Source organism: Drosophila kikkawai, chromosome 3L (genome assembly GCF_030179895.1).
Source record: "Drosophila kikkawai strain 14028-0561.14 chromosome 3L, DkikHiC1v2, whole genome shotgun sequence".
In the NCBI taxonomy this organism is placed as follows: domain Eukaryota; kingdom Metazoa; phylum Arthropoda; class Insecta; order Diptera; family Drosophilidae; genus Drosophila; species Drosophila kikkawai.
In genome coordinates, this window is record NC_091730.1 from 28,147,970 (window position 1) to 28,164,214 (window position 16,245).

General features: G+C 35.0%; 2 protein-coding genes across 2 annotated transcripts in view; one reads left to right on the forward strand and one right to left on the reverse strand.

Annotated features, from left to right (window-relative positions):
- Positions 1–2,492: 2,492 nt before the first annotated feature.
- LOC108071862 (ubiquitin-conjugating enzyme E2 G1) overlaps positions 2,493–16,245 on the forward strand; it is a 42,736-nt gene continuing 28,983 nt past the window's right edge. The window contains exon 1 of the mRNA XM_041776485.2: positions 2,493–2,676. Coding sequence (XP_041632419.1) covers positions 2,631–2,676 — 46 coding nt within the window. The 5' untranslated portion in view covers positions 2,493–2,630. The remainder of the gene's footprint in view (positions 2,677–16,245) is intronic.
- Positions 15,713–16,092, reverse strand: LOC138928253 (uncharacterized). Its single transcript, XM_070284846.1, has 2 exons — positions 15,877–16,092; positions 15,713–15,821 (listed from the first exon to the last, which is right to left on the reverse strand). The coding sequence occupies exons 1-2, from the start codon at positions 16,060–16,062 to the stop codon at positions 15,810–15,812; spliced, it is 198 nt and encodes a 65-aa protein (XP_070140947.1). The 5' UTR covers positions 16,063–16,092; the 3' UTR covers positions 15,713–15,809.

A 16,245-nucleotide genomic window follows, 5' to 3' on the forward strand; every position in this document is an offset into this window, starting at 1 on the left:
CATCACACTTTGTTGCATACAAGCAACTTATTCTCCAGTGTTCCGATTGCTCCTAATGCCTATACGCAAATATCTCCACCGATCCAAAGGATTTCCTCGTTTTCCTCATGATTAACCACTTCTTTCGATTCCTTCAATTACTGGGTTCCATACGAGGACATCAAAGGAAGACGTACTCGAAGTATAATATCCTACCAATGCCGAGTCTGCCAAGGGAAGTGCCACCGTTTTCTTCGCCTTAGCGGCGAGTAACGGCTCCAAGCAGTCATCAAAATAAGTACTGCATCAATTGTTTAGCCCACCAACATTCCATTGGATCTTGCCGCAGTGACGACCGATGCCAGTAGTGTGGACAGAATCACTTCTCCATATCCACAAGCGCTCAGCGTTATCCTACGCTTTCCAGAGATATCCCTTACTGGTACTTTTGCTGCGTATCCTCGCAAGGGGGGGACTTTAAGTCCATAGAGCTTCCAATCCGCTCTCCCAAGCTAGGTTTAAGTTTTTTTGTATTTAGTAACAATTTACTCCTTCAATAATTACATCCGACGCACGTCGCGTAAAACCCCGATTAGTCTTCATGTTCTTATTTCGAGTGCATTTGAGATTAAAGCAACGCTATATAAGCCTTTGAGCTATGAGATATAGGCATCCGATTTAAACTAAATTTGGTGGACATGTATAAAACTGAATTAAAAATAGAATGTAAACTCTGACGCAATCTGTGCTTTTGCGGTTGTAAAACAGCCAAAATAGTTGGTAAATGCTCCATTTCAAATTTGCAACTTCCAATTCGACAGTCTTTGTTTACGTTTTCATGAGCCACAGCTGATCGATCAGCTGTTCGGATGCGGATGCGCTTTAGCGCAGATCTGTGGGAACACCAGTTTCACTTTTTTTTTTTAATCCCAACCGTTCCTCCCAAATGCGCTGTGCGGGAAGATCCTATTACGACCGTTTGTTTCGCGATAGTTAGGCGATAGTTGTTCGGTGCAACTCTGATTTCTTTTTCTTAACAGTGAACATTTGACCAACACTACGAAAATGTAAACAAACTTGGCGAGGAACAAATGAAATATGGAATTTAAAATGTGGCGCCAAAGCTACAAACATGCCCAAAATAGTTGTTGGCGTTTATTTTTTATATTCTTGCCCAGCTGATCAGCTGTGGCTCATGAAAACGTAAACAAAGGCTGTCGAATTGGCAGTTGCAAATTTGAAATGGAGCAGTTACCAACTATATCCGCACTAAATTTAAATGACAAGGAATTTTAGTTTTTCTAATGATTTTTCTCCAACAAAGAGCAAATTCCCCGAAGAGTGTGTATAGGTGGTATAGGCATCCAAAATCTTTAAAATAAGGTAGAGGCAGGCGGTTTATATTAAATGGTAAGAATTGGGGCAAAGTGGGGCAAGAATATACAGAAAAAACGCCAACATCTATTTTGGGCATGCTTGTAGCTTTGGCGCCACGTTATAAATTAAAAATATCTCATTTGTTCCTCGCCAAGTTTGTTTACATTTTCGTGGTGAATGGTCAAATTAAAAAGAAGAATCAGAGTTGAACCGAAAAACTATCGCCTAACTATCGCCAAACAAACCGTGTTTAGATTTTAATGTTGATCTAACGCCGGTCCATTTGGGAAAATTCGGAACGGCAAAACCTTATGGACAGTTCGTTCAACGGATGTTGAATGTGCTTTAATGTTGTGTGGGAAGACCCTATTAATCATTTAAATTTAGTGCGGATAAATTCTGACGCAATCTGTGCCATTTGCTGTTGTACAACAGCCAAAATAGTTGGAAAATGCTCCATTTCAAATTTTCAACTGCCAATTCGACAGTCTTTGTTTACGTTTTCATGAGCCACAGCTGATCGATCTGCTGTTCGGATGGTGAATGCGCTTTGACGGTGTGTGGGAACACGAGTTTCACTTTTTTTTTAAATCCCAAACGTTCCTTACAAAAGCGCTGTGTGGGAAGACAGTATAAAATGGCCATATCTCAAAAATTATGAAAATATGTTGAATAACAGCGAGGTTAAAATTTGTCCCTAAAAATTTGTCAAAATGTTGTATGGCAGCTATATGGTATAGTCGTCCGATCCGTTCTGAAATATATAGCAGTAAGATTATTCAGAAGACTGTATCCAAAGTTTCATTCAGATAACTTTAAAACTGAGGAACTAATTTGCGCAGAAACGGACAGACGGACATGGCTAGATCGACTCGGCTGTTGATGATAATCAAAAAGATATACTATATAGGGTCAAAAATGTCTCCATCACTGCGTTGCAAACTATTGACTGAAATTATTATATCCTGCAAGGGTATAAATGTTAAAGGGTATAAATGTTAAAGCCGATTTCGTCATTCCTAGTACTCTGTTAAAACATTTATGTATATAATGCACTCTCTTGCGTCAGTGAAAACGTATCATTATTGTCTTGTTTCTGTTAATAGTTCCGCGAACCAGCTCCATATTTTGGTGCCATCCGAATTAAAATTTATATTTAGCAAGAAAAATTCTGTTTGGTCGTTCTGTTTTGGATACGGTTTTTAAACCAAGAGCTTTTTATTTGTGTAAATAGAGTGTGCGTTGAATCAGAAACTTAATATCTTAAACTGATAATGTCTGAACTTCAGTCATCTTTACTGTTAAAAAAGCAATTGGCAGGCAAGTTAAATAATTTCAATCATTTACTGTAATACATATGGATATACATACGTATACTTACATATGTATGTAGACACAATTGTATTATTGTAGAAATATATATACATACATATGTACAAATGTATGTATGTTTAATTTTATTTTCAATTGTACATCCATAGTTTGTTTTAGATCTGTCATATGGGTTTTAAATAAATTTAAAAGCAGTATACATATATATGTCCATATTTACATTATTTATTTTTCGTTGCCTTTGTTAAATTATAATATGCATACATATAAAAGTGATACTTATGATTGTGCATACATATGTACTCATTTAATATGCTAAATAATATAATAAATAATTAATATCTTATGTAAACTGAAATGTTACTTAATTGTAAAAAAAAATTTAATCTCATAAGTACACGTGAATGTTTACTATGTTTAGACACTTCCATATGTATGTATATGGAACAGATACATATACATATAAATACATACAAATATACATATAAACTTTACAGAATTATACGCTTTTTTAATAATAAATACATTTTGTAAAGACACAAATAGTCCTTTATATGCTTATAAGTACATATGATTTTACAAATGCACATATGTACAGTTGCGGCAAAAAAAATAGCACCATGACATATATTTTTCATTATTGATTAATTGTTTTATAACTATTCATATATTTAACTTGTTTAAGGCTTTTATTTTTACTTTAGGCTCTAATTTATCGAAATACACTGCAAGTGTCGTCGATAATAACATGAAATTGAAATATTTACATTAAGAATGTGAACGTTGAACATTTTAGGCGGCAACAAAAATAGCACTATTTCAAAAATAACTTAAGAAAACGAAAAAAAACGAAAAAAAATACGGGAAGTTCTGGAATATTTGTATTCATTTGTATTCCTTATCGATATAGTGTATTAATATTTCGTTGTAAAAGCTTTGGCAGCAATGACAGCAGCACAACGTCTCGGCATAGAATTGACCAAGTTTTGACACCTTTCCCGTGGAATACTGCTCCATGATTCTTGAATGGTGGCCCAGAGCTCCTGATTAATCCTTGGTTTTGCATTGGAAACATATTTTTTTACATCAGACCAAAGATTCTCTATCGGGTTTATGTCTGGAGACTGAGCAGGCCAATCCATTAGGTGAAGGGATCTGTCTTGAAACCACTTAGGAGCTTTCTTGCTGGTATGTTTAGGGTCGTTATCCTGTTGGAAGACCCACAACAACGGTATTTCGTATTCTGCATAAGACAGCATCACTGTTAGCAAAATATCGCAATAGACATGTTGATCCATAATACCTTTTATCCAATGTATTGGACCCACTCCGTAATAAGAAAAGCATGCCCAAACCATGATACTCGTTCCACCGTGTTTTATGGTCTTGCAGGTGAAACTTGGGCGGTATTCCGAATTGGGGGGTCGCAGTACATAGGATCGAGATCCTCTTCCTCCAAATAGCACGATTTTGCTTTCATCCGACCATAGGATGTTTGGGCATGCTTTTCTTATTACGGAGTGGGTCCAATACATTGGATAAAAGGTATTATGGATCAACATGTCTATTGCGATATTTTGCTAACAGTGATGCTGTCTTATGCAGAATACGAAATACCGTTGTTGTGGGTCTTCCAACAGGATAACGACCCTAAACATACCAGCAAGAAAGCTCCTAAGTGGTTTCAAGACAGATCCCTTCACCTAATGGATTGGCCTGCTCAGTCTCCAGACATAAACCCGATAGAGAATCTTTGGTCTGATGTAAAAAAATATGTTTCCAATGCAAAACCAAGGATTAATCAGGAGCTCTGGGCCACCATTCAAGAATCATGGAGCAGTATTCCACGGGAAAGGTGTCAAAACTTGGTCAATTCTATGCCGAGACGTTGTGCTGCTGTCATTGCTGCCAAAGCTTTTACAACGAAATATTAATACACTATATCGATAAGGAATACAAATGAATACAAATATTCCAGAACTTCCCGTATTTTTTTTCGTTTTTTTTCGTTTTCTTAAGGTTTTTTTGAAATAGTGCTATTTTTGTTGCCGCCTAAAATGTTCAACGTTCACATTCTTAATGTAAATATTTCAATTTCATGTTATTATCGACGACACTTGCAGTGTATTTCGATAAATTAGAGCCTAAAGTAAAAATAAAAGCCTTAAACAAGTTAAATATATGAATAGTTATAAAACAAATAATCAATGAAGAAAAATATATGTCATAGTGCTATTTTTTTTGCCGCAGCTGTACATACAGTGAGTCACAAAAGTATTCGTTGCAAAGAAGGTTATGAGGAAAATGTAAATTTTCACTAACAGCTTCAAAATGTGAAAAAATTGATTTCTATCTCAAAGATGTATATTTGGTTGAGCATATGAAAAACAAAAGCGTACTGAACAAGTTTTCAATAACAAGCTACAAACAAATATATGAAACTAAATCAAATTTTATGCTCACAAAAGTGTTCGTTTTTAATGATTTATTTTTATACCCTTGCAGGGTATTATAATTTCAGTCAGAAGTTTGCAACGCAGTGAAGGAGACGTTTCCGACCCTATAAAGTATATATATTCTTGATCAAAGGCCGAGTCGATCTAGCCATGTCCGTCTGTCCGTTTCTACGCAAACTAGTCCCTCAGTTTTAAAGCTATCTGAATGAAACTTTGCATTTAGTCTTCTATATACTCTCACTGCTATATATGTCAGAACGGGCCGGATCGGACGACTATATCATATAGCTGCCATACAAATGTTCGATAAGTTTTTAGAAAAAAAATTATAACTTGGCTGTTTTTCAATATTATTGCATATTTTTTGATATATAGACAATGTATATTATTTCAGAATTTTGGCACAAATTTTAAGAAAATCGGACCACTATATCTTATAGCTGCCATAGGAACGATCAGGAAATTAATCGAAAAAAATTATAACTTCGTTGTTTTTAATCTACTTTGAGACATGAGCTTCTGGTATTATTTCAGAATTTTGGTATAAATTTTATGAAAATCGGCCGACTATATCTTATAGCTGCCATAGGAACGATAGGGAAAGTAATAGAAAAATTTATAACTTCGTTGTTTTTCAACGTATTTTCATCTACTTTGAGACATGAGCTTTTAGTATTATTTCAGAATTTTGGTAACCATATTATGAAAATCGGACAACTATATCATATAGCTGCCATAGAAGCGATCGGTAAATGTAGAGAAAATGTAAAGCTGGGAATGTAAAACTGTAACTGTCAAACTGTAAACATAATAAGTATAGATAAAATGTTATGAAACTCAGTTTAGTGTCAGTTTTTGGCATTATAATTTATAATATTGGGTGTACAAGTAGAAAACCGCCGTTTTCGACTAGGTGGTGCCACCTTCACAAAACGGTGAGAAATTTTGATCGGGAACGCCAAATGGCGAGCTAAAATATCGGTCAACAACTCTACATTGTCTCGTTTGTGTATTCTTATTGTCTATCATTTTGATGGTGCACGAAAATGTCGAAATTCGAACCGAAAAAGCGTCATTTGCGGGAGATTTTGCTTTTCGCGTTCAATTCGAAAAAATCGGCAGCTGAAGCGCGTCGAATGCTCGTAGAAACTTATGGTGGATCGTGTATAAGTGAAAGAACATGTCGAGAAGTTTAAAAATGACGAGTATGACGTGGAAGACAAGGATCGACCGGGTCCTGTGGAAAAGTTTGAAGGCGCGGATTTGGAGCCTCTGCTGGGTGAAGATTCTTGTCAGATACAACAAGAACTCGTGGTTTCCTTGGGTGTGACTCAGCAATCAATTTCCCTTCGCCTAAAAAGCTTGGGAATAAAATTATGAAAAAAAACGGCGGTTTTCTACTTATACACCTAATATAAATATGAAAACCAATCTGCAAGGGTATACAAACTTCGGCGTACCGAAGTTAGCTTCCTTTCTTGTTTTTTATTTTTTCGTTTTTTCATGGATTAGTGCACTTTTTTTTCAGGATTTTGGTTGAGATTACATTTTAAAATTGAATTCATGTAAAAACACAACATTTAAGCGTCATTGTAGGTCGTATTCAATTACAAAATGCCGAAAAGTACGGAGTAAAAACATTTTTCAGAAGAAAATTATTTTACACCCACACAATGACGTTTGATCCTTTAAATATATTTCTGGTATGTTTGATAATAGTCCTTTTACAATAATAAGCGTAGTTTTTCGACTTGAAAATTAGCCGCATTTTGGCCGAATACAATAATTGACTATCAAAGATGATAGGAAAATTCTTTAAAAAAAAAAAAACAGGAAAAACATACATTTATAGGCTGCAAAAATTAACACCGCCATGACCACATCCTTAGGAACAATTGTATTCACTTTAACTATCGGAACAGTTCCTAGAAGCCATGATTTGCATGGTAGAGGCCGTAAAATAAAATTCTTGCTTTCACCTATTAACATGTCGGAGCTATTTTCTTTGATAAAGAAGTTTTTCAATGTTTTGGAGTCGGATTGAGACAGGATAATAATTGCTGATACGTATTTAAATATATTAATGTGCAATTTACTCTCCATTGCAACCCTAATGGGTCCAGAACCCGACAAGTTAAATTTCCACCCGTACAATAGCGCAAACAACTTCGACTTTGAAAGTCAAGTTGTGGGCGTTGTACTATTGAAACCAGACTAAACTCCTTCACAGAGCCCTACTACAAATATATGACACCATCTCAATCTAAAATTCCTCGAGCATCGGAATTCTTCCGAAAAATGAACTTAAAGACATAATGCAGAAGAAATGGTCGAATATACAGTGGCTCCAAGCTTATTTCGTGCAAGAATTTACAACTTCAAATTAGCACTGCCGCTAAACTAATAAGGATATTTTAAAAATTTAAACGCAGTATGTTAGAGAAAGTATTTGTTAACTTTTTTTTTTCGATTTTTTTTTTGATTAACATAAAATTATTTTTCTAATAATTAAAACAAATAATTAAATCATATAAATAGGAAAAAGAGTGCAATTCTCACACCCAAGCTTATTTCGTGCAGTTCAGAAAATATAAAAGAACTTTATTTTTAGATTTTACTATATTTTTTTTACCTTTCTTCATTCTTTAAAAACTTTCAAAATATTCTATAACAAAAAAATAAAAAATTTATATATGTTTCTACTAGACTATTAAGCCATTATTTCCTTATAGCACTTTTGAGTTAATATTTATTTTATCTCTTTTTTTATAATGACTGAGTCTACTTTTTGGTTAAAATTTGTAGTAACACTTCAAAATGTTGATTTTTGTAATGGTTTTTTATAAATTTTGTTCGTTTCCAGACGAGCCACGCCCTCACAAAGCCTGCCGAGCACGTATGACCTTAGTCTGATATTACCAAAAACGACCCCGTAGGCGCAGTTCTTCTGCCATTTTAAGCAAATTTTTCTTTAATTTTTAAGGAAACATATCGCCATTTACTATTTCATTGAAAAAAAATTGTTTCGTCACGCCAATTGACGCCATATAGGTCCAACAATGGAATGAATCCGGTTTGTTTCACAAATGCATTGAGGTGGTTATTTTACAGGCCGGAATTCAGTCACCACAGCACATATTTTAGTCCATCCAAAACTAAATTGGCTAATTTTATACTTATATGTAAGGATAAAATCATCCCGAAAGAAAATCGAGTGAATTATAACCTTCTATGCAGATTTCAGACGATCCTTGCTGTAATGTTTGCTTACAAATGGCTGTTTTGATACTACTTGACCTCTTAATATGTGATCCTGCAACATAGGGCGTACCTAATTCACAATACATTTGTTACACATTTCGTGCTCAATATAATGCATCTAATTTGGGAACTGAAAGTATCTCCTGTTCCTTTATTATAAGAATAATACAACACAGCTCACTGAAAAATTTATAAGTATTTGTCTATCTCGACCCCAATCTGCCACCAAATTCCAACAAACAAATGATTTAATTATGTAATGGAATGCAGTGGGGGTTAAGGCAACCATATCGGAAAAATCACGATGATATTTGTCACTTTTAAAGTGATTTTGAAGTAATTTCCTTTGATCACTCATGGTACATGGTACTGCCACAAAGAATTTCTTATATATCCTTAAATATGTAGGGCCAGCATCTAAAACCAATAAAATATGTATTGACTAGTACTTAAAAAAGTAATATAGAAAAAAAATTTCGATTTTAAAGTCTAAAATAGCTGTTTTTTGTTTTTAAAATATTTGCACGAAATAAGCTTGGGTGTGAGAATTGTCACATTTTTTCTATTTATTTCATTTTTTTATTTATTTTTAAGATTAGGAAAATAAAATTTTGTTAGTTAAATAAACAAAGTGTTTCTCCAAAATACTATGTTTAAATTTTAGAGATATCTTTGCTAGTTATCCGGCAGGGCCGATTTAAAATTGTTAATAATTCTTGCACGAAATAAGCTTGGAGCCACTGTATCCTAAAAGAGGAGCACAAAATGGGTAGAGTCAATGGAAAGACGATTTTAAGCTATTAAAGAAAACAAAGGATTGCACATAAGATATAACAAAATAAAAAAATAATTAATATTTAATGCCGAAACAAAAAAACGAATACTTTTGTGACATGAAATTTTGTATTTAGTTCAAATGAATTTCTTAGAAAAAAAAACAGAAATGAAGCTAGTTTTAACAACTTTTTGTTGTTTTCCTAATGTTTAATATCTGAGTAATAAAGTTATCAAAATAATACCTACTTAATCATTAAAAAAAGTAACATATTTATTCGTCGGGTACCTTGCAACGAATACTTTTGTGACTCACTGTATGTGCACACAAATGTATGTATGTATGTACATACAGCTGTGTTCACTGAAATAGCAGTGCCCCACGACCTGCACGTTTAAGATTGGAAAATACTGTTACAAACGCTATTTTCATAAAAAATTTTTTCATAAAGGCTTAGTGTATTTAATTATTAACAATACCACAATCATTTAATTTAGGTAACATAAACCTTATAGAAGATATAGCTAATAACAACAAAAAAGGTCTATATTATGCCGATCATTGAAATAGCAGTGAAAAACTAAAATTCTTCATAAATTTAAAAATACCTTATAAGAAACCTATTTCTTCTTAAATTCTAATTGACTATGATCTAATATTTTGTTAAATAGCCTTTAGAAGCTATCATAGCCACATACCTGGGTGGCATGGAGTCCACCAAGTCTTAGCAACGCTTGAGGGGAATATGGTCTCATTCCTCCTGCACAAAGTGCCAAAGCTGCATCTTAGAAGTCGGAAACTTCTTTAATACCTAGCCCTTGATGTCCCCCATAAGTTTTCGATCGGATTTATATCCGGGGACTGTGCAGGAAATGGCATTGCATCCACTTTTTCATTAAGAACCCACTCCTTGGCTACCTTGCTGGTATGATTAGGGTGGGTCACTGTACTGCTGAAATGTCCAAATTAATGGCATATTTTCCTCAGGATACGGCTGCAAGACAGTTTTTAATATTTAGACAAACATAATGGTCTTTGATCCCACCGATCATATATACGGGACCTACAACGTTGTATGAAAAGTATACCCATACCGTAATTTTTAGGCCTCCGTGCTTTACTGTCTTCAGCGTGTGGTTTTGGGGGTACTATGTATTTGGAGGTCGACGGACATATGGTCTTGTCCTATTCCACCAAATAAAACCAGTTTGGAGTCATTTGTCCAAAGGATATTACGCCATTTGAATAGTGGCAGTTCAAGTGGCTATTGGCGAACTCCAATCTGGTCTTGATATGCCTTTAACCAAGCAGTGACATTTTCCATGAACTTCGAGAGTCTAAAATTTATTCAATAAGTCCCCGGCGAATGGTCCCATGACTGATTCCCATGCCAATTCCCGCTCATATATCCCTAGAGGATGCAAAAGGACGAGCTTTGCTGAAGCGAAGTACGCGTCGAGCCTGTACAATTGTGGTTTTGCGAATCGTACCTCGGTTTTTTTTGGGTTCGGTTCATATTTCATGACTTATAAACTATTTTAAAAGAACAATTTGAAAGATTTGGAGACTCTTTACATGTTTTGCCCTTCTTTCTAGACTAAGTTATCTGATACCTTTCTCTCATGGAGCAGTGAGGTCCTGCGCCCACTAAAATAATTTTTTTTGCGTTGTAAAGGTGTATTATAGTATAAACTATAATAACGACCGTAATTAAACTCATTTTTTACAAAATTAAAAGAAATTTCGGCCCTTTTTGCGAAAGAAAATTAAAAACTGCTATTTCAGTGATCGGCCAATACGAGCTGCATATGTGAAAAAATATCAAAAAACATAAAAATAGAGCAAATCTAAAGGAATTTTTTCTCGATTCTTATCTTTATGTTCCATTTTACAAAAACAATGTGCAATAGATCAGCTTGCAAAAAGGAATATGTACAAAAAAACGTTTTGAAGTTGTTCCTCTGTCGCACTGCTATTTCAGTGAACACAGCTGTATGTCTTAAAAAAGTTTTAGACTTGAGGTGATTCCATTGCGGCAGACAAATAATGCACTTTCTGGATGACTTCTTGAATTTACCACTGCGTCTTTATTTTCTCAACTTCTTTATTATACGCCGTCACACAGAATGGCAGAATTAGCGATGCGCTTCCAGACCTATGTTATTTTACATCGGCTTAACAGACTAAACATCGGTATCTTATAAGTATCGGTATTAGTGTTAAACTATCGGTATAGCCTACTACAATTCGGCCATCCTGACGATACGGATCCCCTGATCCTGGTTTCTTATGAACTAGACATTATTTGTATTAATTTGTTCAACAACTTATTCAATAACAATAGTTTAGTATACATTATTCTTTTAATTATTATCATCTTTTTTATACCCTTGCAGGGTATTATAATTTCAGTCAGAAGTTTGCAACGCAGTGAAGGAGACGTTTCCGACCCTATAAAGTATATATATTCTTGATCAGCATCAACAGCCGAGTCGATCTAGCCATATCCGTCTGTCCGTCTGTCCGTTTCTACGCAAACTAGTCCCTCAGTTTTAAAGCTATCTGAATGAAACTTTGCATATAGTCTTCTATATACTCTCACTGCTATATATGTCGGAACGGGCCGGATCGGACGGCTATATCATATAGCTCCCATACAAATGTTCGATAAATTTTTAGAAAAAAAATTATAACTTTGCTGTTTTTCAATATTTTTGCATCATTTTTGAGATATGGCCATTTTATATTATTTCAGAATTTTGGTAAAAATTTTATGAATATCTGACGACTATATCTTATAGCTGCCATAGGAACGATCGGCAAATGAATAGGAAAAAAATTATAACTTCGTTGTTTTTCAACATATTCTTATCTACTTTTAGATATAAGCTTTTTTTATTATTTCAGAATTTTGGTAAAAATTTTATGAAAATCGGACAACTATATCATATAGCTGCCATATAAACAATCGGTAAATGTAGAGAAAATGTAAAGCTGGGAATGTAAAACTGTAACTGTCAAACTGTAAACATAATAAGTATAGGTAAAATGTAATGAAACTCTGTTTTGTGTGTGTTTTCAGCATTTAAATCTATAATATAAACATCAAAACCAATCTGCAAGGGTATACAAACTTCGGCGTGCCGAAGTTAGCTTCCTTTCTTGTTTTTTTCAAGGTTTTGTTTGTTTTCCTATCCAAGGTCTTATGTTTTGAGCACTCCATACACCCTTGTATGGATTTCGTGAAACTTGGAAACCTTCAACATCCTTAAGCAAGAACCTGTCATTACGCAGTATTTTAGCAATCATGTATGGGCCTTTGTTCTTTGGGATCAACTTCCTAGCAACCCCCGCAGTGCTGTCAAAATTTTTGACCATTACGTAATCTCCTTTAGCATAATCCTTTGGCTTTTTCTTTGTTTTATCATAATATGTTTCGTTGTATGCCTGTGCTCGGTTTTGGTTTTCCATTGCCAGTCTTCGAATTTCCTCTATACTCTCTACTTGGGCTGTGTCGTTAATTTCTTCTAATTTCTCCCTAAGCTCGTCAATAATTTGGCCTTTCTGCTCTACCCCAAAGAGCATCTTACTAGGAACTTGTTTAATACTTCTGTGTACAGTGTTGTTGAGTGCATATTCTACTTGTTCGATTACATTATCCCAGTGTATACCATTTTCAGGCTCAGTTAACTTTGCTATCATTGGTCCTATTGTCCTGTTAATCCGTTCCACTTGTCCATTTGCTTGCGGAGAACCTGTCGCTATTTTGAGATGTTTAATGTTTGCTTCTGTTAAAAATTGTCCGAATTCGTTAGATGTGAAACAACTGCCTCTATCAGAAACTATACATTTTGGCTTGCTATACGCCCTGAAATAATCCGATAAAGCTTTTAGAACTTCTTTTGTGCTTGTTGTCTTGGTTGGATATAATCTAACGAATTTCGTAAATCCATCTACTATAAGAAATATGTGTTTATTCGCCCTTCCTGCGGCCACTGGTCCGTAATGGTCGATGTGTAATAGCTCAAATGGCTTATCGCCTTTAGGAATGCTGTGAAGGAAACCTTCCGATTTTCCTGTGTTTGGAGAGAAAGCTACACATTTTAGGCAATTCTCGATGTGATTCTTACATTTGTCTTTGATATTTTTAAACCAATAGCTCCTCGAAATAGCGTCTACCATCTTATCTCTACCAATGTGACCAAGTTCATTATGATATTTGTGCAAAACGGGACCTTCCATGTCCTCAGGGACATAAAATAATAAACGATCGTCATCTGTTTTTCTGTATACAACGCCATTTCTCATTTCGAACAGTTTGTGCTGATTCTTTTCTAACTCTTCTTTGATTTGCTGTATTTTTATATCTTTCGATTGACAAATTAAAAGATTGTCCTCAAAAGTAGTGGTTTCTACAATCAAAATATTGCATCTGCTCAGAGCATCTACGTGTTGCATCTTTGTTCCGGATCTATGAATCAGTTCATAATCATAATTTTGAAGTTCAAGTGCCCATCGGGCGATTCTAGGATTCAGTTCGACTCTGTTTAAGGTCAACGTTAAAGAATTGCAATCTGTTATTATTTTAAAATGCCTCCCTTGTAAATAGATCCGAAACCTAGGCAGGGCATAGATAATAGCCAGAGTTTCTAGCTCAAAGCTGTGATACTTGGCTTCAGTCTCAGTACTTCGTTTCGAAAAATAGAACACGGGGTGAAGTTTTCCATCTCCTTTCCTTTGCATTAAAACTGCACCAAAACCCATCGCGCTTGCATCGCAATGCAATTCAACCTCATCTTTGTGATTATAAATTGCTAAAACAGGTGACTCTATCAGTTTTTTCTTAAGGTTTAAAAAACAGTTAAGTTCTCTTTCTTCAAAAGAAAATTCTTTGTCTTTCTTTAAAATGTCATACAGAGGCTTAGCTAATGTAGAAAAATCTTTTATGAACCTTCTAAAATAAGAACATAGTCCTAAGAAACTTTGAACGTTGTGCACTTTTCCAGGAATTGGAAAGTTTGTGATTGCATCGATCCCTCTATCATCTGCTCTGATTCCTTCTTTAGTAATAAGGAATCCAAGGTACTTAATGCTGGATTGCATGAACTCGCATTTGTCCATACGTAGTTCTAACTTGTTACTAATCAGTTTTTTAAACACTTCTCTCAATGTTTCTAAATGTTCTTCTATATCTGCACTGGCTATCATTATGTCGTCCATGTATACTATGACCTTGTTTTCGCGTATTAAATCAGCCAAAATTTTGTTTACAAAGCGCTGAAATACTGCTGATGCATTCTTGATACCCATGGGCATCCTTAAAAATTCAAATTGCCCTAATGGAGTTACGAATGACGTATATTTAACTGAATCATCGCCAACGAATACGTGAAAATATCCATTTTTTAAGTCGAGCTTTGAAAACACTTTTTTATTCACTAACTTGTCTAAAAGATCATCTATTAAAGGCAACGGATAATTGTCCTTTATCAAAACTTTGTTCAATTTTCGATAGTCTATGCATAAACGCAAATCTCCTGTTTTTTTCTTTACCAGTACAATGGGAGAAGCATATTCTGAATCACTGTTTCTTATTATGCCTTTGTCTAAATATTCGTCTAATAATTTCTGAAGCTGCTCCTTTTCACTAAAAGAAAGTCGCCTAGGTGAGCAACTGAAAGGTTTGGATTTCTCTAAACAAATTTTCATCTCGCATCTGGTAAACGGAGTATCTGGTCTCTTTGCGTTAACATATGACTCTTCAAACATCTTAATAAATTTGCACTTCGTTTCATAGCTTACATCGCACCCACAGTTGTAGTCTGAAAATTGATCATCAACTACGTTAATGTTTAGCATCTCGGTTTCAAAATCGTCTTCTAAAATTTCTGTTTTTTCATTAAAAGTATCGCTCTCTTCACTTTTTCCGTTATGTGTTTCCTGTTCTCTAAAATTTCTTTCAACATTTACACCTCCTAGTAATTTTCCCATAATAGTTGACTTTTCTAATAATTTTTCCTCAGGAGATTCATTTTCTAAAAATTTTTCCGTAACAGTCGCATTTTCTAACAATTTTTCCTTAAGAGTTGCATTTTCTTACGATTTTTCCCTAACAGTTGCATTTTCTAACGTTTTTTCCCTAACAGTTTCATTTTCTAAAGATTTTTCCCTAACAGTTTCATTTTCTAAAGATTTTTCCCTAACAGTTTCATTTTCCATAGCAGTTGAATTTCCTACCAGTTTTTTCATAACCATTTCATTTTCTAATACAGTTTCGCTGGAGTCGCAATTGGCTACTACGGCGGTTGCTAGTTGCTGATCCTTTTTCCCATGTGCTTCAATCGTATTATTAATATCTCTATTTATGTTGAGGGTGTCTAGATGCATGCTTAGACCATATTGATTCATAAAATCCCTTCCCAGAACTACATCGTGTCTCATTGATTCATTAGCAACGACAATCATCTCAAATTTAATCTTTATTTTTCATTTTAAAATGAAACAAAACGTTTTTCCAAAAACTTTAAGTTGGCTTTTGTTTAGCCCATGATACACTTGATCAACTGCTTTTAATGCTACTTCAAATGGAATTCTTGACTGCTTAATGAATGAGATCGCGCTTCCTGAATCTATGAGACATTCTGCAACAATAGGTAAATTATTGAAAGAAATGAAACAAATTTGTAACCGTCTTACATAATCGTTAACGTTGCTGCTGTTGTTGCTCTTCCTCAGACGGCATTCTCCCACAAAATGGCCCATCTCTCCACAAGCGAAACACGATCCAGGTGCCCTTGCTGGCTTGCGGCAGTCCTTGGCGAAATGGCCTTTAGAGTTGCAGTTCCTGCAGCGCAGGTTGTTGACGTCCGCCGCCGCCGACATTGACTTCTTCGGTGCGTAGACTCCGGCTTGTTGCGGAAGGCGTACATTGGCGAATGCTAGTAGCATTTGCTCCGGATTGGTGAACCTTTGGATGCGGGCTTGATCACGCAAGCTCGCCGACGTTCCTCCATATCCATGTTGATGGTTTGGGACATCATTACCTTCTCTTCGAAATACATTGTA